Below are 22,313 nucleotides of genomic sequence, written 5' to 3'. Positions count from 1 at the left end.
CTAACATATAAAGCATTAATTTATGTTTCACACAGCTCCAATGAGGAAAAACATTACAGCATGGTTAAAAGTACAGCCTTTAAAACAGCATGGAGGAGTTGTTGCTATTGCTCCATCAGAGAGAAAGCGAATTGTGTGACTAATGTGTCGACCTGCTTTATCACTGATGTAACGTGTGATGCATTTCCTCTCCACACTGAAGCTTGTGTCAGGATGTCAGTGCTGATTGGTGCTAGTGTTGTTCTGGTCTTATGTCAGGTTGTTTGTCCTTGTTGCTCGTTGTGACCTGTCCTCCTGTGTGAGTTCACCCGTTGGTTTACGAGTTTGGTCACTCACTAGGTTTGCGTGCACGTCAGGAAAACTGGATGACTAGCCTAGTCTAATTTAAACAAGATTTTTCAAAAGGCATGTAAACCTGGGCAGTACGATTGTTGACTGGAATCTCTAATATCCCAATAACATGTGGAGAAGTGCATGTGTGGTATTCAACGTGAGTGAGATGTCGCTTATTTATGTTTGCCAAAAGTGTGGTTTTATGTATGATAGCTATTAGCAATTTAGCAGCAAAGTTTCAGTGCTAAAGCTATATTACTGCATTCCCCCGAACGTCCCTCTGCCTCCCCTCGCACCTAATCGGTTCTTTGACCTGCTGTAGATTGGGAGCTTCCGACGGTTGATTTGAGTTTGGTTGTTTACTGCACTTGGAGTTTTCTGTGCTTGTAAAACAAAGTGAGGATCAACACATTGTGACCTTGTCAGGTTTTTCTCATTCTGAAAGCAAGATTACACCATAAAGACTCGAATATATCATTATTTTTGCCTTTGTTGATACTGCCACTGCTCTGTTCTTTGATTGGTTACTGCCACCTGTCAATCATTCGTTCATTAGGCCCGAGCGCCACAAGCTGGCGAGAGGCCTATTAATCTCGTAAGGCCGTGCGAAGCACGGCTGCGAAAGTGCGCACATAGTGCGCACGAAATCGAGCGCAAAGCGCTCGCCCACTTCCAAACACTCACTAACGCACTCCTTCACTCATGCACGCCCCGTGCATACTAATTAGTAGTAGGAAAATGGAACATTACCGTTGTAAACGGGCGAAGCCCGTGCAAAAGTGCGCACTAAACGAGCACTTTACATTGAGATGACGACCGCAAAGCGGTCGTCATCCCCATATAAAGCACTCATTTGCGCTAAGTAGCTCACGAATACGTTCCCCATCTCTTGCATGTTCCGTGCATAATAAGCATGTAATGCAAAAATTTAACATTATTACTGTATAGAGGGCCAAAAACACAAAGTGGGCGGAGCCCACTCAAAATTAACGAAAGTACCCGTCAGTGACCAGGGACCCACACCATGAGGTAGGAAAGCGCGAGCCCTTTCCGAAAATGTATAGTTTATGATATTTGAAAAATGGGCCGTCCGCCCAACCAAATGTCGGCCATATTGCTTCAAAAATGGCTAAACATGACTTCGGAGTTTTTCCAAACGTCGTACTTTTACGAACTCCTCCCAGGGCGTTGGCCCTAAAAAGCTGAAATTTGGTGAAAATGCTACTGAGGAGTGGGACATCAAAAGTTATCCAAATTACATTGATACCTCTCACGGTCTCTGTGCGGCGAAGCCGCAAACTGTAGCTAGAATTTCAGAAATCTCCCATATTTAAAATTTCTGCCGTTTGCGCAGATAAAGTCCGAATTGCGTCAAATTAGAATCAGTTGTTAAACTCTTTGCCCTAAACCTACTTGAAGTGAAATAAATTCATTTGGCGCCACAGCGCCCCCTACAGATTTTATATGGAGGTTAAATGTTTAGTTTTGCGAAATTATATGAAATTTGACACACAACTCAATTTTAGCATCCCCATCAAAAAAGTCAATGAGACCCATGTCATAATTGTTATGGTGTTGCCGTAACGATGACCGAAACCTTTCATGTTATTCCAATGGGGAAATCGCCAGAACATGTTTACACTTTAGACTTTCACAAACTCCTCCCAGGGCGTCAGCCCTATTAACCTGAAATTTGGTGAGACTCATCTTCAGGACCATCAAAAGTTATCCACATTTTCATTCAAAGAGTCACGGTGTCTGTGCGGCAAAGCCGCACATTTTGCCAAGAATTCAAAATAAAATAGCTTTTTGATGGTAAAACAAAGGGGAGAAGATGTGACAGCGTCACAGATACAGCAGTAGGCGTAATAAAAGGACAATTGGGGCGCGTTAGCGCCCCCTCCTCTTGCGGCGTGGCGGCGGTGTGGCGGCGGCGTGGCGAGGGCCGATCATTGCCGCTTGCGGCTATATTTGTAATTGTTGTTGTTAGCTATTAGCTTCCAAAAAGCACGGTATTTAGGTCTGCTATAGTCAGATTGATCCATATCAGGGTCCCTTGGTTTGGTCAATTAGAATCGTGTAATTGTTCTAGCATGCACAACCAGAGTCTGTTAAGTATAAATAAAATATGTTAAGGCAATTAATGATAATATTATATTATAATGATAATAACAGTCATTGAAATCCAGGTATGATTTTGACAAGGTAACAACATTCTAACCTAGCCAAGTTCACTGGAGTCACTTTTATGTAATAAGGGGCCTTTAATGAACTGTATTACCCATAAATGTCTTAATTAAATCAATTTATTTACATTTACGAAGAAATTATGTTTGTAATGGCAATTTATTATTTAGCTTGTTTTTAGTTTATGGAACTATCGGGGTTCGACTTGGGGGCCAAATGTTACCAACAATGACATGCCTGAGGAACTGTTTAGGATCAGTTAAAGGGGCCGTGTAAAATCGGCTCCATGGTTTGTTGTTTGCGTAAAGCCCTGTTTTCTCCATGTGACTGAGGACTAAACGCCCATTGCTGCTGTCCGTGTGTGTCCTCTCTGTTTTGTGTGTCTGAGCCGTCCTCTTTATTCCAGGTAAGACTCATCGTTTTCAGTCCCTCCGCGGCGCCGTCAAGAAAAACGCCGCCATTCTTCGTAAGGCGTGTGCGTCTGTCTGCATGGTCCATACTCGATTACCCAAAATGCCACAAACGGATTGCATCTATCCCTTTTTGCTCTGATTTTTTTTTATTTTTTTTTACAATGTAGTTTGGATTTACTAGTTGTTTAATTTTCCCCTTCTCCTTTCCCCTGCATTGGACTACGCATCTTTCTCAGACCACTCCGGCGCTGGTTGAAGCTAAGGAGTGGTTTATCCTGCTCTGAAACATTTAAACGTATTCTCATTGTCTCCTTCAAGTTATTTAAAATACATTTATAAGTTGCTGCAGCATGAAAGCAAATCTCTAATGACTTATTTAACGACTATAGATACATTTCCATTTAGGCGATTTGGACTAGCTCCAACGTATGACTTTCTGATAATGTTTTTCTTATTCCAAAACAAACAGTGTCTCTATGAATTTTACATGTGTGTAACAGTTTTTCTATTCTGCTGGAATGGAGTGAAACATTGCAGGACAGAACAAAAGTTACGCAAAAGGTCAAGTGCCCTTTTCCATTTCACCATTTCTATTAAAAATTATAGATGATAACAAAAGATACATTTCATTTCAGTTCAATGTATATAAAAATGATGAGCGCAGAAAGTGAACTTTTTGTGTTGACTAAGGTAAAACTAGCAGATGGTAAAATTGACTGATAAGAGACTTCATAAATAAATTTAAAAATAAATGAAATGCCACGCCATATCGTCCAATGGAAATGTAGCTGACAATAGTTTCTCTTTTGCCTTTGTCCTGCAGCATGGATTTCTTATCGTTCAATATCACTTTCTGTCAATGCCTTAAACTTGTACATTGCCAGAACGATGAAGCTAAATTCTAAAAGGAGACAAAGAGAGGTGATTTGATATTTGGCTCCTGATTCCTGTAGTAGATCTTTAGTCAATGAACGCCCTTACCTGACCTTTAGATAGACAACAATAACAGCACAGTGGTATCACAGCAAGACAAAATACAACACTTCTTCAACATTGTCTGCGTTATAAAATAAATGAACGTCTTAATGTAGTGCCACTGTTCTATTATGGCTTCCTAATTAGATTCCCTTTACCTGCAAATCACTGGAATTGCTGCTTTGATTGGAAATTAAAGTGTAGAAAAATAGTTTACTTCAATTGTTGTGTTTAACTTTGAAGTATCTGAGACTGGTTTGCTGTTTGTGAATATGTTTATAGAAATTGCATATTAAGCCGAAACAATGCATTCAATTAACATCAGGGATCTGTTTTTGGAGTCTTTCAAATTTGTATAATTTTTTTGATCAGGTTTTACACACTAGAAACATAAGGGGAACATATTATGCAAAATCAACTTTTAGGAGCTTTAAACCATTTTATAATGGTTCCTCCTCGTTATCTTAAAGTTGTATTTTGATTGAGCCATGTACGTTTGAGTTGTGATGATGTTTAACGGTGACGCACAGTTACTCACTTTTGAACAGGAAGTCAATGGACCTGTTTCATTTCAGAACAATATTGCAAACATATGAACAAAATGTAAAATTAATTTATGTGTATCAGAGACTAAATAATAAAAAAACAGCATAATATGTCTCCTTTAATAACACTTTATTAAAGGAAACATATTGTGCTTTTTCCAGGTGCTTAGTATTGAACTACAACATAAGTAGATCTTCATTTTACATTTTATTCATTGTAAATTGCAATATTGATCTAAAACAGCTTAGTAATAGAAACAGGTCACTGTAACAAGCAGTGGATTGTCATTTACATTTTTCTATTTTGGAAAAGTGTCTACGTGATATTTTAGAACTCTACATGTGTCACTCAGAGTCTTAATTTTTCAAACAATCATAACTAAGTACAAGGATGTGGGCAGATATAGGGGATAGGTGAAAACAGGAATTTTCTGAGCACTCAAGTCTCAGTTGCAGGACAATAGAGGATTAACTCAAACATGCAGGAATCAATCATAATGCAACTTTTAGTAAACAAATAATGATGAAAAACCGTTGTAACAAGATTAAGAGTTGAAATAAAAGATGATTTTGCATAATTTGTATTTAGAAAATCCATCCTTTTTAATCAGTCTCTCTATTTTTTCCAACTGTCTTCATGTCTCTCCTCTTCACCTATTTGCTTTGTGTTGCAGGTCTTTAGGGTTTTCTCTATAATTAGGTGTTAAACTAGTTCAGAAGTCCAATGAGGAGCAGCAGTGGGTTAGTCGTAGGGTCTTCAGAAGAAACGAAAACGCGTCTAACCTCAACAAGTGTCCATATTTACAAGGACTAGTGTAGTTTAGACTATTCATTTTAAATCGACCCATTTCCCTTTACCAGTATTAAGTTATGACTAATCCTCTATTTGAACTTTATTGCTTCTCCACTCAACATTTAGGTTGAACTAGTCGAGAACAGTGACTATGACAATTGATTATGTCATATTTTATGGATATTTGCTGTGCATTTGCGCTAAATTGACAGAAGCACAGCATTTATCCTCTAAATTAAATATTTGCTATCTTCATAGAGTCACACAAAACTAAAGTGTGTTTGTAAGGACAGAATCTCACCACTGTCAAAATACCTTTTAGCTATTTAGGATTGTTAATGTTATGCCCCACTCTCTTTAATAAAACAACGCTGGTTTTATGAAGTCGCATTAAGAAACAGGTCGGATAGCTACTTAGCACTTGCCTTCACAAGTTTGCATAAGTTTAAGGTTGTTGCCTACGCAAACAAACATCTAGAAATTGATAAAATTACTTGAATTCAGAAAATCTATCATTATATCCCAATAGTTGATGATTTTCTTACTTGTAATTCATTCAGATAATTTGACATGAAGTTAGATATTAAACCTGTTTTCTCGTAATTTGTGGTGTAAGAAATAAATAGATTTGTTTAATCTTGATAGAGACATGATAGTGTACCTGCACCTTTAAAATAAGTCAAATAAGTAATTATCTCAACTAGACAAACGACTTAAAGGGTATATGACATGTTTTTTTTTTAAGTATAACTTAGTTTGGTGGTAAATATGTAATAGTTTTATATCAGTCAAGTTGTAGATTGGGAAGGAAAAAAAGGAAAAATAAAGTTTAAAAAGACAGGAAGTAGAGCTGTGATGTCACGTGAATGCAACCAGGAAGTAACATTAAACAGATCACATTGATTGTCAAACTGGGGGAAAATTGGCAAAAGCTTATAAATATATATTTAGTTATATATATAATCTCAAAAATGTGTGGTCATGTGCACTTTAAGTCAGGACAGATATTCAATATGACTCGTGTAGCAGTGCCTAATAATGAACACACCTGTTATTGCTCGCTAATTTATCTCTCTTTTCTCTGTCTTTTTCTGTTCTGTCTCTTCCCTGTCGTGCAGTGAGTATGCCTGCCAGTGAAAACGAGTCGGTCAACACAGACAACGCGCCCGGGGCAGACGTGGAGGGCGAGGCATGCTGTACCCGGCTAGCGTAAGTGCAACAAGTCACACGCTACATGCTACTTCCTCTTCCTTAGCGCTTCATGCTGAAACCGCTATGACCCGCATCTAATGTTATTGCCCAATTTGGTGCCTTTTTTCCCCTTCAAACTGCGTAAGTCCAGATACAGATACAAGCGTTGAAGTTGCTATAGTAACATCAGATTTTTTAGATCAGATTTACTGGTAACATCTAATAGCTACAATTTTAATAGTCTTAATAAAGCATGAACAAAGACTTAATTCATAATGAACAATTAATTCCGGCTTAGTAAATACTTAATTAATATCCTCTAAAATGCTTTATTAAGGCTAATTAAGGTGTAGTTATTATGGTGTTGCCAATTTACTCTTGAAATGTCCTGTTAAGTACTTGGTTAAGATAATTATGTGATTAAATAAGCATTCAACTGTTAATAAATGTGAGAAAACAGAGGAAGGGGAAGTAAAGTTTGTCTTTGTATGTTGCTCTTTCTCTAAACTCGTGAAATAGTCCAAGTTTGATATACATCTATTTAAAGTGAGCAGTACCAAAGAACACATAATAAACACATTTAATTGAGTTTAATGACTAAAAGGAAAAGGTTGTCAAATCGGGCATCTCTTTAGTTAGCATGTCATGAACTATTGCTGCGTTCATGTGGTCTTTGGGTGCTTGGGATACCGAGATGAGAAGTCAGGGTTCAGACTATCATCGAAAAGTCTGGATTTTTATCTCACCAATTATAAAATAAATTAGTCCGCTTTCTAACATTGTTTAATGGAGCTAACCCGTCAGAATTGTTTTAAAGATAAGATAACCTTTATTTGTCCCACAATGGGGAAATTCCAGATTAGGCACAGAAAACAGATACGTTATAAAAACACTCTTTACTTTTAATATAAATAATAATAACACTCTTATGTACAGCTGTTATATGGACAGAAAATATTGCACATGAATATGACGGTATTGCACATGATTATGAAGCTGAATGACATGTTCAGGGCTAACAGTGTTATGTTTGTTTTATTAGCTAGCTAACATTACATCAGTAATTACTTCTGAGTCCAAGTTCCAAAGTTCTTTGTCTCACTTGTGCATTTTTCAACTCAGAAAAACATGTTCCCGAATTCCCGAGGACCACATGAACACAGCACAGGTTATGTAGAATAGCTTTTTTAATATGGATATCACAAATCCTGAGGTAGTCTTATAAGTACTGTATCAAATGTGTTCCATTCACATTCTAGAGTTGATAATACTGTGATTGTTATTATTTCTAAAGCATTTTAATTGATATAATTTACAACCTTAAAAAATACTCTAAACTTTTTTTTCTGATGTCACCCAGGTGCTAGTTGGGAAAGACAGAATAGTTTGTTTTTAATTGTGTCAAAATCCTAATTGTTCATCCCACTGAAACCAATGTGTGTCTCTGTGTCTTCGAATAACTTTGAACATCTAATACCTTAAATAAAATGTTTAAGTCAAAAGTTTTATAACTGTATTCTAATTTTCCATCACTTTTAACAATAGCTTGTGTTTTTTTAAAGAACTTTTTTGCATTGTACATTTTGTTTCCTAAAGAAGTGGGGCATCTGTCATAATCGCCTCTAAACCTCTTCTTCTCTGTCTCATTCATGTTTGTGGTGAAGTACCTCCTCCTGTCTGTGGGGGCCCTCCTACAGCTGACTCACTCTCACCTTTTGTTCTCTTGAATCAAACTAGCGATAACTTTTCATTCACCGACACAAGGTCATGCGGCGCCAGAGTGCCAAGCTGCCTCTGCCTCCGGGCAACAATAGTGTGAGCTGTTTCAAGTACAAACCACGCAGCCTCTTGTTTGAGCCAACGTTTGTATTCCTGTGTTCTTAGTCAGATTAATTAAAAGTTCAAGCTAAAAGTTGATTATTTTTTTTTTTTAATGGGGGAGGACAAACTATACACCCCACCTCATTAGTTCTGGTCATTTAAACTAATGCCTGAAAATACTCATTACATTGCATCTGTTTTTGCTCCCTCATGTGGATTTGGTGTTAGCGCTCCATCTGCATGCATCTGAGGAAATTACCTTGGGGAAATAGACTAGCTGGTTTGCCCCTGTCATGATAATGTAAAAGCTTAGTTGTAATTACTGTAATTTGATGTCAGAAATGCTCAGAACGATAATTTGGTGATCATTTATGGACTTAAAAACAGCACAGGAGATCTCCGAAATGGAGTGTTTGCCGAGGCTCAGAGGGAGAAGACCTCATAAACTAGATTCATGAAACTAGAGTAAATGTAAATGTTAACTAGTTATTATGTTTTTGATGAGGGAACACTGTGGTTAAAGTTGATTTAGCCTTTGTCCTTTAAAGCAACACTTTGTTACTCCATCCGCCAGCTGCTGTATGCCAAAGAAAGAGTCTAACATGTTGCTATCTTACTCTCCGGGACGAGATTTTGGCTGTGCGCTTGTAGTCTACCCTGCTTCACCTTTTGCTTGCCTTATGCAACTGTATTAGCTAATATCAAGCTGGGTTTTGTCGGGTCCAAAGCTAAACCTGGTGTACTCTTTGTGCCAGTCCCAAGCGTGGATCAATACGATTGGGTTTTATCAGAAAATAATACGGGTTTGATATCTGTGAGTCAAATAATGTTCTTCTCTTGTTATGAAGCCATGCATTTCATGTGAAAAAGTCAACTTATTCCTGATTTACTGTTCATTTACTCATGCTGCTCTTACTTAAATTGGGCCAAATTAAAGTATGTTTTATACCATCTTGTACTTTTGAAGCCTCAACATGTTACAGTTGCTGAGGCAAGTTTATTTGTAGAGCACAATTTGTACACAAGGCAATTCAAAGTGCTTCACAGTGCTACAGTAATACAGAGCTAGATCGCAGACCACGTTGCTGTTCTCTAGACCTTAAATGGTAAGCCCTGCCGGGACCCAAAACGTTAGCGCTCAGTCTTTTAGCCGTTGGCCTGTCACAAGTCTTGGCTGGGTGTATGAGCTGGTACCGCTCTGGAGAGAGGTGAAGAGTGTGGCCACCAGGGCTGTTTCTCATGGCCACTCCTGGGGCTGAACTCAAAAGGAAGACGGGCACAGGGAACGAAAGAAGACAGAGAGAGATCGAGGGAGAAAATTAAATTGTTATACTTCATCATGAGACTGATCTCAGCAATTCACAAAAATACTAGTAATTCCAAGTTTGTGTCGCTGTAAGATGTGGCTAAAGCTAGAAACGACTTCTGTTTTTCAGAAGGGGAAAGAAAAGGAGAATAAGAAAGAACAGAGAGAGAAGCGAATATAGTTTGCTGACAGCCTCCATACACCGCCAGTCAATCTCCTGCAGTGCTGTTTCTATAGACACAGTTCTAATGGCGTCAGTCTTTCTGCCCAGTCAAACTGTCAGTCTGGATTGTCTCGTGTCTTCATATTGGTGAAAACTGTGGACAACAACACAACACATTCCTTTGGGGAAATCTAGTCCTGGACACAATAGAAAACCAGTCCTCTTCAAGCACGCTTTGCTTAACATAGACTCATTCTAATACAGATAAGAAAAATAGGGCTGTGATCGACTAAAGACACCAGAACTTTTACGATCAGAGGTGGAAGATATATTAAAAGATTATTAAACTATTGAACTGTTATCCATTTACCATATAATTAAATATTTTCATTTATGTACAACCAGCGCCACAATACTTCAGTACTTCTCTTTGTCTCATAATGTCTGCAGTTTAAATGTTTTGTTCTTATGGCTGTGTCAGAGGTGAACAATCAACTAATACCACAATTTTGAAAGTTAAAAAAAATCCTGCTTAACTTTTGATTGTCCACCACTGTCTCCCGTTGTCTTTGTCGATGGTGATTTGAGCCACAAAAGGCTTTCCCAAATCACTTTCCCCTTGTCTCTATATGTATGTGATGTGAGTGTGTATAATCCATTCTGTTTTCTGTGTTCCAGAAATAGGATCTCCAAATCCAAGTTCAGGTTAGTACATGGTGTTTCCCATTGTCCCGTTCCTCCTCCATCTTCTCTTCTGTCGTGTGAAGTCAGAAAGTATTGTGTTTGTGCGCCGCAGTGACAGAAGCCCTTCTTCCCGCGAGAAAAAACGGGTCAATATGAAAAAATACAGTTTGAATAATGTGTTTTTGAAACAAACAAACAGGGTTGTAAAATGCAAGAGTAGGTGTGCATGCCATCCTGTGTTGTGCTGTAAGTTGGGATTTAATTACATGTGAGATGTTTGCAAGGAAAGGACTTTTTTTTTTTTTTTTACAAAATAGCAATTTCTTTTATTACAAAACCACATAACTAAAGGGTAACTCTTTAAAATAAGGTTCCTTAGACTTAAACTATCCATAGGCACTAATTTGCACTAGAGTGTAGAGTCGTATTCATGCTCTTACAAACTTTCTGTTAATGGTTTAATAACACATACACACATGTTTTGGGTTAATGGCTTTTTGGAGGGATGTGCATAAAATTATAATTAGTGCTATTGATGCCTTATAAATAGTTTAGTAAGAGAAACCATATTTTAAAGCATAATAAAACTATGAATTGTATTCATTCAAAACAAACATATCATGTCATAATAGGGCTTCACAATATGCAAAGAATATAGATGAAATATTTGTTGCCCATATTTAGAGGTCTATTTAGAGGTGTCACCTCTAAATAGACAGAGGTGGCATTCACATTCATCATTTGATCGATTGAGTGTGATTATGTTTTAGCAATTTTTTGAAAGTTGATCACTTCAATGACTCAAGATCTTGTTTATATCGACAGTATTCTGACGGGAAATGTCACAACTTGGAAAAATCATTATCATTCTTTCTTTAGCTTTTTTTCTCGGATTAGAGTTTTTTTCATTCCTGACCATTTAAACTGCTTACTTCTGTCTTCTTTTGAGCTGTCTTCTGATGTTGCTGTGACATGTTATGTCACTGCCAGTAGAGGCAGGACAACAGCGCCATCTACAGTCCGACTTCTTCAGGACAGTATCCCAGGTGTGGGAGCGTAAAATGTCCCCCTCGTCCCAGTTTCCGTATTTCATTATGATGATATTTGTCATCAAAAGTATCGAAAAGGAGATATTTATCTATAATAAATTAGGAATGCACGAGGTTCAACATCAGTTACTCGTATTTATCAATCTGTTGGCAATACCAAAAGTCGATACTACTTAACTGCGCCGCTTCACTCCTCTGACAAAACTGAGCAACATTAACTTTCAAGTGCACCTTAAGCTCAACTTTCTGACAAACTAAATCAGATGTGACTGTTCCAAACTGATCACCGATCACATCAGAAGTGCTTGTGTTTACAACAGGCGCAGCAAACTTTGCAGTGCACACATTGTGACACATTGTGACTTATCATGATTGAAAGACAGATCTAGTGACTGAATAGTGCAGGATCTAAGCTTTTAAACTGAGCTTAACTTTTAAAGGTTTAACATATCATAGCATGTCAAAGTGTTATGCTTATTAGCTACCGTAGTTAGCGCATCAAAGCCTGAATAATAACGCTTCTAAATAATATATAATATAAACATTCTACCCATGGGTTTCAACTGTTCAAATGAAATAATTTAAGAACATTTCACCATTCAAAAGCTACATATTTTGTTTTGAAAGTTTACCTTACTCTTTATTGTTCTGAAACCTGTGGATGAAATTAATGAGATTTTCTCATTTAATAGAACCATCGATTCATTATTAGAAGGGCAGTGAAAATATTGCCTGGCATTGGCCTCGGTACTCGATATGGGCAAGTACTGAAAATGAAGTACTTGTATCCTTTGGTAAAAAGTATTGGTGCATCATTTGAACAGGACAAAATGTTATCTTTCTTGACCAATTTTGAAATGATCTCGGAACTGGTATAATACCATAATATTTAATAAAGAAAGTGTTGAAAATGTAAGTCTATTTGACAATGGTGCAGCAGTTAGTGGTGCAGTAGTTAGTGCTCTCGCCTCGTAGCAAGAAGGTCCTGGTTTCCACTCTAGGGTGTTGTGGGGCCTTTCTGTGCAGCGTTTGAATGTTCTTCCCGCGTCTGCGTAGGCTTCCTCCAGGTGCTACAGTTTCCCCTAACACTAAAAACATGTACAATAGGCTCCTCCCCTCTGGGGCCAGGAGTCCCAAGAGAGGACCTGCAAAAGAGATTCTACATCTCAGTGGTTAACACTTTCCTGGTTAAATAAAGGTGAATAGATACATAAATAATGTCTAAAACCTTGACCTAAAAAAGAGCACATTGTGGTATCGATCAGGATAGAGAAGCGAGCCTTTTCCTTAGTGTCAAAATCGAGTTTGAAATGTAGCTCCATCCCAGTTATGAAGTGGTTTAAAGGGCCTTTTTACTTCCGTCCTGCTGCTGTATAGATCAGGCTCGTCACAGCGACATTCCGTGACAACACTGAAGAAGCAGACCAAGCTACTCTGGTCAGAGGAAACCCCTTTAAACAAATGATCAAAAGACCAATTGAATCTCATTGCAGGACAATTTTAAGGAGCTGCTTTTACTGCTACATTGTGCTGGAATACTGGAACGGTTCACAACCCATTTTCCTTCAATCTACTGATAGTTATTGCATATATTACTTCCTTACATATACATTTGCATATGGATTTTGAATGCTGCAATATATTGTACAGCCCTATTTTAACACTTTTCTCCAGTGTCATATCTCAATCTTTTTTTTCTCTTTGATTTCATGACATTTTTATTCACAGGATGCACTGCTGAGCCCACAGTCCAGGCTGTTACTCAACACGTCTTCTCACCCTCTGCTTCGGTCCTCTTGCTTTCTACTCTATATAACCTATCATTTGTATTTTCTGCCTCCCTGTAGTCGTTACTCGCGTCGATGGAACAGACTGTTTAGGAGAAAATGCAGAGCAGGCGTCAAGTCCCAGGTTTTCTACTGGCTCGTCATCTTCCTGGTTTTCCTCAACACGTTAACCATCGCCTCAGAGCATCACCAGCAGCCACAGTGGTTAACAGACGTGCAAGGTGAGTTGGCGTTAAATTAGGACCTGGGCTTTATCATGACTCAGAACAGGACTGAGCCTACATCAGAGCCTGTATCTGAGCCTGTACTACGACAGTATGCTGGATTTGAGGGTTAGTGAGGTGACATCTCTGCGATAACTGGCCCTGAACTCAGAACCTGGTTAAGTTCCCCAATGAGATAAGAAGACGACCAATCAGAGAAGAGAATCCAGCTGCTTTGAGACGAACGAGAAGCACAGAGAGAGAGAGAGAGTGAGAGAGAGAGAGGGCAGAGCTGACAAATGAGGAAATGCATAATTCTTGTATATCAATGTGCATGGATTTATAACGAGGAGGAATGATCTTTAAAAACACTTATGCAGGTGATTCCCAGATGGAATATTCACATTACATTTAATCATACTGTATGACTGTATAAGAATTTATCTGTAAAATGTTATTGTGCACATTTGGCTGTGTCTTTATCAGAAATGATGACTTTAGCACATTTGTACTTTAGACTGTATCGGTGAATTATATTTGAATAACCTGTCTCCGTGGCGTACCTTGCATGAGCAGGCTTGTCCACTACTGCCGACTCTACTTGAACGCAAGGACTAGTTTCATTTGGCATATAATGGATTTTTTAAGTCCTCATGAAGTGCTGCACAGCTCTCTCCTTTTCAATTTGTCTAATTGGTCGGCTGGTGCTGACCCCGCCCCCTGCTCCGTGCTTTGTAGTATCGATCAAACTGGACTCAAACCAGAACACATGTGAACACAACCTTAGGCCACAATTTGGAAAAACTAAAACAGGTCAGTATCAACGGGTCAAGAAGTTCACCAGTCTGGGTCAGGTCTGTCCCAGGACTATACAAGGACTGAAAAAGACTCATACTATATAGCTGCACCAATTACAGCGAGCACAGTTTGGACTTATATTTCAATCCTATATAAGTTTCATATTCTTATAGTCAGACGTGTATTTTAGCATCATAACGTGACATGGCACTGCTGCGCTCTGTTGCCTTCCTCAGAACGGTCACATGATGTCACTTTAGGGCAGTGCGTGAGAACAAAAAGGCCCTTTCGTCTCGGTTTATAGCCCCGCTGTGGGCACGTGTCCGTATTTCAATTGCCTCTTAATCCAGCGACAATGTTTGTTGTCCCCTGTTGACCTGTTTCGGCTGCACTCGTGATGTTACTGAGGAAGGCAGCAGAGTGCAGCGAAACATGTCACGGTATGACACAAAAATAGAAGTCCGACTGCTCTTTGTTACTGGTTTTCTCTATACATTTTTTAGATATCGCCAACAAAGTTTTACTGGCTCTCTTCACCGGCGAGATGCTCTTGAAGATGTACAGTTTAGGACTACAGGTAAGGAGCACCCAAATGTTTGATAATAATTTTGTTTTTCCTTCATTCATTATATATTTTTGCACTCTGTTTTGTCCAGGCATATTTTGTATCGCTGTTCAATCGCTTCGACAGCTTTGTGGTCTGTGGAGGAATCCTGGAGACCATTTTAGTGGAAACAAAGATCATGTCTCCTCTGGGCATCTCTGTGTTACGATGTGTGCGGCTCCTCAGAATATTTAAAATAACAAGGTACAAATCCACACAGAAATTGCATACAAAGCCCTATCTATCATATTTACTAACAACAAATACAGAGGTAGGATTTGTAAAGATGAGTCACACGCAAATTAGTTTTCTTCTTTCAAAAAGCAAACCCATTATAAGAAATACAATAAGAATTCAAACACGAGGCCTTCTGGTGGGCTGCAATGAGCCGCATAGAGGAAGTACACCAAAAGACCTTTATTTGAATACAGTAAAATACTTATATCAGGGAATCTAAATACTTCAGACACCACTCTTATTTCTTATACGTGTTTTGTTGTTTGTGCCTTTTGTCCGCGTCTTTTTTGAGGCAAAAAACGGCGTATCCTCTGCCAGTCAATAGCACATCAGGAAATGTTCTGGTGCTGGCACAAACCCTGTCCACCTGTCCATTTGTTCGGCCGTGACCAATATATACTTGCTGTGTGTCTGGCATATAAATGAGCAGTTGTGGTGAAAAAATAAAACAAAAATAAATCTGCATTTTATGGTATTAAAACTTGTTTTAAGATTAATAACTCTGGATCATGTGGAAATATGTATTTTCTGAACCAGATGAACAACTGGGCAGCCTGTCTTCCATAGAAACTTTAACTAAAAATAAACAGTTTAACCTTTAAACAAAGGTTGATTTCTTTATTAAAGACAGGTGCAACTCAGGGTCTGGTTGAAATACAATGCATAGTCAAATGAAACACCAAGATTATGTATGGAAAGGTGAACATCAGATTTTAGGGCCCCAATGCTGCTTGAAATGTATATGACAGGTTAAACTACACAATTACATTTCAGATTTTACTAAACATTTTGCCAATTTTTCCCCAGTTTGACCATTTTTGTAAAGTTTATAATTGTAATTCCTTGTTAGACACGAACACATGACATAACAAACAATAATACCATATAACACCTTTATTTTGTGGAATGATCATTTAAACTGTCAGAAAATTGTGTCAGTTAAGTGTAAATTGTGTGTTTTCAATGGCACGTCGCGCATTGATGACATCACAGAGGGATTCTGTTTAGAATTTGGCTTGATTTCTTGTCATTTTAAACTTTTATTGTTCAAAATTTCTTCGCAAACTGCCCCTTAACTGAAGTAAAATGATGATAAATATTTATGACAAACTGAGTCATAATTACAAAAACGGGAGAAACTATCATATAGATGGGATTCAACGTCAGCACAAATAAAGAAAAGAGAAATTATCTTTTCACAATAGCCTCAGAAAATGGTGCCATTGTTCAACTCCAAAGCCAAATTGTTGTCATGAGATTGCTAATGATTAAATAATGATAATTTTGGACATTTCTAACACATTTCTAACAATAAGTACCTCAATTTAATCCGAATTTAACTGTAGACAATTGTTTGATAGCGAATAAAGTGTGTTATATAATCACCTAAATAGAGTAACTTTCATTGTTGGGTCGCGTTTTTGAATGTCACAAGTTTAACTAAGTGTGCAATAAAACGGTAATGACATTTAGAATTGGCGTGATACATTCTAATATAAACAGTGTGTTTTATTGGCGCTGTTGCCCTTTGAATGCCCCTTTAAGCTTCCTGTGCCTCTCTCAGATACTGGAACTCCCTGTCCAACTTGGTGGCCTCTCTGCTCAACTCGGTGCGCTCCATCGCTTCTCTGTTGCTGCTGTTGTTCCTCTTCATCATCATCTTCTCGCTCCTCGGGATGCAGCTGTTTGGAGGGAAATTCAACTTCGACGAAACGCGGCGCAGTACGTTCGATAACTTCCCCCAGTCGCTGCTCACCGTCTTTCAGGTAACTTTAGACGAAAAAGGATTATAGTTACTCACCTACGCAGTGCAGTCCGTGGTTCTAGTACGTTTTCAAGTACATGTACTACTACTCGAGTGGCTGTTGAATCTGAATCTGATTATTGTTGTAATCAGTGCGACAAAACATGAAATCATGAGAAAATGCTGGTCTTTTGGACAGATATTATGATACATTATTATGATTTTGTTTGTTGTGTATGTTTGGAAAATAAATCAAAAGTATAGTGTGATAAAACTGCTGTTCTGGTGTCCAGATCCTAACAGGAGAGGATTGGAACTCGGTCATGTACGACGGGATCATGGCGTACGGAGGCCCGTCCTTTCCCGGGATGTTGGTCTGCATCTACTTCATCATCCTCTTCATCTGTGGAAACTGTATCCTTCCATTTACACTCAGTCAAAAATCAAACTGTGAGGTCGTAGTTCACTAAGAGCCGATAGTTTCATTACTCTCCTGTAACGTTGTGTTTATTTTAGTATCAGTATGACAGAATGAGCCAGCTTTGCTATGCTCATTAAATATAAGTCATTGATGTGGATTTATTTATTATATATATTTTTGTCTGTAGGTAAAAAACACATAAAAGTATATGGTTCACTTTGGCACAGATTGGTCTGGTCCGAAAGTGAACAGTGGCCTATGTAAGTGATCCAAAGTGGGCCGTGAGAGGTCTACTGACTCAGGTCAAAACAGAACAGCAAAAAGCACATATAAACATAAACTAATATTTTCTAAAGTTATGATAATTGTATATGTTGAGCCAAATTTTTACATACAAACAAAGCTAGCACATGTTAGCTAAAGTTTCCTGTGAAGTAAATACAGAAAAAGCTGAGGATAAACTGGAAGTAGTTTCGTGTTTACTCTAGCTTTAACCACGTCTCACAAACATGGAATTACTCAATGTCTTTTTTGTGTATTACTGAGATTGACCTCATGATTACAAAGTATAATTCAGGTAGAACATAGATTTTATTTTTTTAGAAAACCTTTTTCTAAGACTACCGCTCTGGGGGCAGGGCCTGTCTAAACGTGGCTTATAGTAGAGACATTTGTTCACTAATGCAAAGGTGGTGGTAAATGTATGCTGGCGTTGTGTCCTTGGGCAGCGCACTTCACCCACCTCACTTGTACAAATGTGTTAATGCAATTGGTTTCTTGACTTTGGTTGACTAATTATTCCTTTGGTGAATAACTGCTCTACCTTTATAATATTCCTTTAATGGCTAAATGTACTTGACTCATGACCAGACATCCTCCTGAATGTCTTCTTGGCCATCGCCGTGGACAACCTGGCTGATGCCGAGAGTCTCACTTCTGCTCAGAAAGAAGAGGAGGAGGAGAAGGAGAGGAAGAAACTGGCCAGGTCATTTTCTGTAACATATCCAGAGAATTTAGTGCAGAGAAAATAAGAAACATTTTAGAAGCTTTATAGAGACTTTTAGACCAATTTGATGTTTTAAGGTACTTTTAATATTATGTCATATCCATCTCTAAAAGTCAATCATTTTACAAGCCTTATTATTATTACTTCTTAACCAAGTGTAATGTGTAGGAGCTGGAAGCTTTTGGCAATTTACGTTGTTTACTGACATAATAAAGTTGCTATACAAAACAACTTACATATGTTATAGGGAAAAGTCTATAAATTATCCACATGGTCTTTAAATCTTATTTTTATTTTCAGAATGGCTAGTCCTGAAAAGCGTAATGCAAATGAGAAACCACCTCTGGTAGAAGCAAAGAAGGAAAAGATTGAGCTCAAGTCCATTACTACGGATGGAGAGACCAATAATGCAACCAAGGTACTGTTCATATCAATCCAATTGTTTTGTCACGCGTTTTGTATATTGTAATGTACTGACACTGGCACAATACACGAGAATAAATAAATAAGTAAGAATATTGATTGAAATGTCTGCCTTTTCTTCTGCAGATCAACATGGACGATTACATTGTAGATGAAAATGAAGATAAGAATCCATATCCTGCGAATGATTATATGGGTACAGTATTATTATTAGTATTTATTTTTCATTTACTGTTGAAATAAGAAGACAAAGATTGGAGTCAGAGTGTTTCTTACCAAATGATAAATTATACCAATAATGATGAAACTCATTTTGAGAAAATATTGTTGTAACAAGGTTAAAAGCTCATTAAAGTTGATTTTGCAGAATACATCGCTTTTAAACAAGATTATTTAATGTTCCCCTGCATTTGCTCTCAGGAGACGATGACGAGGAGGAGCCGGAGATGCCTGTGGGGCCCAGGCCACGCCCCCTGTCGGACATCCAGCTGAAGGAGAAAGCTGTGCCAATGCCAGAGGCCAGAGCCTTCTTTGTGTTCAGCCACACCAACAAGTGAGACATCAACACAAACTCTTTCTGCAGTTTAGTGTAGTACTGTAGCAATGAGAGGTGGAAGAAACACTGATGAGAAGAAATACGGTACTAAACGTGTGCTCAATTAAAAGTCAAGTCGAGTAAACATGAGCGGAAAGTGTACTAAATAAACAAACACTTGCATAACTGGGACAAATGTAACCCTGCAACGAACAATTATTTTAGAATGTATTTATTTATTGACCTTTATTTAGAAGTTGTCTAGTCCGTGATATATTTTTAGTTGTATTGTACTTTTTAAATACATTATTAAAGTTTTGAAAATGTTTACAGATAAGTTTTAATAAAATGTGTTTTTGTATTTGTTGTGGTGTCTGTCTATATAGTCCAGATAATGATTACAATGATCAAAATACAGTTATGATTATTTTGTTGTTGTCGACTAGTCACGATTAGTCAGTTAATTGTTGAAGCCCCAGTCTAAAGCCAGAACTAAACCTGAACTACATAAACCAGGACTAAGCCAGAACTAGACCAGGACTTAACCCTGTCTACATCAGGACTAGACTGGGCTTTTCGGACTGCTTTTTCAATAGAACTTTATCTGGTGTGGTGAGGGGAGGGTCAGGTTGTGGCAGGTTGTAATGAAGTGCTTGTTATTCCCTTCATTAAAACAGCTAAAACTATCAATAAAACACCATTACTACTCATCTTAATGTTACTACCGCTGCTGCAATTCTACCACTGAAAGTACTTCACCCATGCAAGTCACAAAATACCTATCATTCTAGAGACAGAAAAGATTTCAGGAAAAGTATGATGTCTGCGCCTATTGAAGTAAGCCATTTATTTTGCTTTCCATCCGTCTAAGCCCTCTTTTTTTCTTTTTCCAGATTCAGGGTTTTGTGTCATAAGATTGTCAACCACAACGTCTTCACCAACCTTATCCTGTTCTTCATCCTGCTGTCCAGCATCAGCCTGGCAGCAGAGGACCCGGTCAAGAACGACTCCTTCAGGAACCAGGTCTGTGCCACTAATATAGAGCAAGAAAACGCATGGGTACAGCCAATTTAAATGTCTTCAAATGTAAAAAATACACAGGTTAAAAGGCAATATGAAGAGGAGAACACCATTATTAGATTAACTGAGAAAACTGTATATAGGATTATAGGTATGTAGCCCAAAGTGTGTGGTAATACTGATAGGATATAAGTGGGAAAGTTTTTGTTTAATTTAGAAAAAGAAGGATTAGCCACGATTTTACATTTAGAATAAATGTAGAAAGGGTTTCACAAGAAGAAATCTTGACAATGTTTTGTTTTGTCATTGCCCAGATGACTAAATTGGTTATCAAAGTTGTTAAACAAAATTAGATGTATTTTCTATTCTTGCTTTACACAACCAAATTATTTTAGCCAATTACATAAACGTGTATACAGGTATTAAGTGCTAATTCCAGGAAATTGCATTAAATGGATGCAACACAGTAAATACTAGCAAGGTTTCTGTTATACATTACATTTCTATTTTAAAGTGACACTAATACAAGGCCTATCAATATATTTAAAGACTTAGGTCCAGTAGGGCTGCTGTAACAAACTGTTTGCTGTTGTGTACTATTGTATTTAATACCTTCAAAAATGTAGTTTTCTCTTGCCGATGTCAGTATGAAAAACAATTACATCCACACTCAACGTGTATCCTTAATCTTGTACAGATCTTGGGCTATGCAGATCACGTCTTCACTGGCCTCTTCACCATTGAAATTATTCTTAAGGTAATCATACATTCATTTATTGTATCTTCCTTCTCAAAATTCACTACACTTTTTGACCTTTCTGACTTCTGATTCTGTGACCTTTGAACAGATGACAGCCTATGGAGCTTTCTTGCACAAGGGTTCATTTTGCAGAAACTATTTTAATATTTTGGACCTGGTGGTTGTCAGTGTGTCCCTCATTTCATCAGGAATACAGTAAGTTTGGATTTGTATTGTGCAACACTTGGCAACACTTTATTTTACTCTACACTTGATATATTGTACCAAAATATGCCATGCACTGTGTAACAACCTGTAATAATAACCAGAAAAAATGAATTAGCATGTTATTACAGGCTGTTACACAGTCTGTTACATGTACTCATTAACTGTGTAACAACCAATAATAACCTTAACATCCAATTGGAAAAACAATGTAATTAGCATGTTATTACAGGTTGTTACACAGTGCATTACAGCATTACATTGTACTTGTTAACTGTGTAAAAACCTATAATAACTTGCAACCTGAACATCCAATTGGAAAAAAATAAGTAATTAGTATGTTATTACATGTTGTTACATAGTGTATTACATTTTACTCATATATTGTGTAACAATCTGTAATAACTTGTAATCTGATAATCAAACTGAAAAAATAATAATAATTAAAATACAATGTTATTACAGGTTGCTACACATTCTATTAGATTGTACTTCATGTGTAACAGCATGTATTAACTTGTAACCTGAAATCCATTTAATTACTGTTATTACAAATTGTTACATAGCATTAGATTGGGCTTAATAACTGTGTAACAACATGTAATGACATATAACACAAAAATAAAGCGAACAAGTACAATGTAATTACCATATTGTTACAGATTGTTACACAGAGTTGTGCTTTGTAAGTGTGAACAAAGTATCAAGTGTTGTGTAAAATAAGTGTCATATTTAATAATAATTCATAATGATGATATACTGATATTGTTTGATGGATAGTATAAGCCTTCATTTTATGTTTGATTAAAATGTGGCTAATATTTGATTGATTGCTACACTGATATCTAACCTGCCACACTGCACTCTCCTTCTCTAATGCCTGATAGTCTAGACTTCTCGAAGTAAGTCCAAAATGGTCCATGTTAATAACAAACCCTCACTTCAATGTGTAAAATGTTCACGATTTTGATTTGGCATTTCTATAGTCCGGGAGAGTTGCCAACGTATTTTCTTCAATGTGCAACATGCAGTTGATCAATTGACGTTTAGGTGTAACTGTTTGAATCTTGACTACAATTTAATTTTAGAAAGATCTATGCCAATAACCTGT

The 22,313-nt window shown here is 37.5% G+C and overlaps 1 protein-coding gene across 1 annotated transcript in view; it reads left to right on the top strand.

Annotated features, from left to right (window-relative positions):
• Window positions 1–22,313, top strand: part of cacna1c (calcium channel, voltage-dependent, L type, alpha 1C subunit) — a 305,644-nt gene that overhangs the window by 238,615 nt on the left and 44,716 nt on the right. The window contains exons 11-24 of the mRNA XM_072455203.1: window positions 6,365–6,455; window positions 10,406–10,432; window positions 13,308–13,468; window positions 14,752–14,825; window positions 14,905–15,056; window positions 16,654–16,855; window positions 17,127–17,247; window positions 18,125–18,239; window positions 18,561–18,678; window positions 18,810–18,879; window positions 19,104–19,236; window positions 20,112–20,241; window positions 20,936–20,995; window positions 21,087–21,193. Of these exons, the coding sequence (XP_072311304.1) occupies window positions 6,365–6,455; window positions 10,406–10,432; window positions 13,308–13,468; window positions 14,752–14,825; window positions 14,905–15,056; window positions 16,654–16,855; window positions 17,127–17,247; window positions 18,125–18,239; window positions 18,561–18,678; window positions 18,810–18,879; window positions 19,104–19,236; window positions 20,112–20,241; window positions 20,936–20,995; window positions 21,087–21,193 (1,561 nt within the window). The remainder of the gene's footprint in view (window positions 1–6,364; window positions 6,456–10,405; window positions 10,433–13,307; window positions 13,469–14,751; window positions 14,826–14,904; window positions 15,057–16,653; window positions 16,856–17,126; window positions 17,248–18,124; window positions 18,240–18,560; window positions 18,679–18,809; window positions 18,880–19,103; window positions 19,237–20,111; window positions 20,242–20,935; window positions 20,996–21,086; window positions 21,194–22,313) is intronic.

This window comes from Eucyclogobius newberryi, unplaced genomic scaffold (genome assembly GCF_026437365.1).
Source record: "Eucyclogobius newberryi isolate DKJ021-1_F unplaced genomic scaffold, fEucNew1.0.hap1 SCAF_2, whole genome shotgun sequence".
Taxonomy (NCBI): domain Eukaryota; kingdom Metazoa; phylum Chordata; class Actinopteri; order Gobiiformes; family Gobiidae; genus Eucyclogobius; species Eucyclogobius newberryi.
This window is presented reverse-complemented; position numbering and strand designations above follow the sequence as displayed.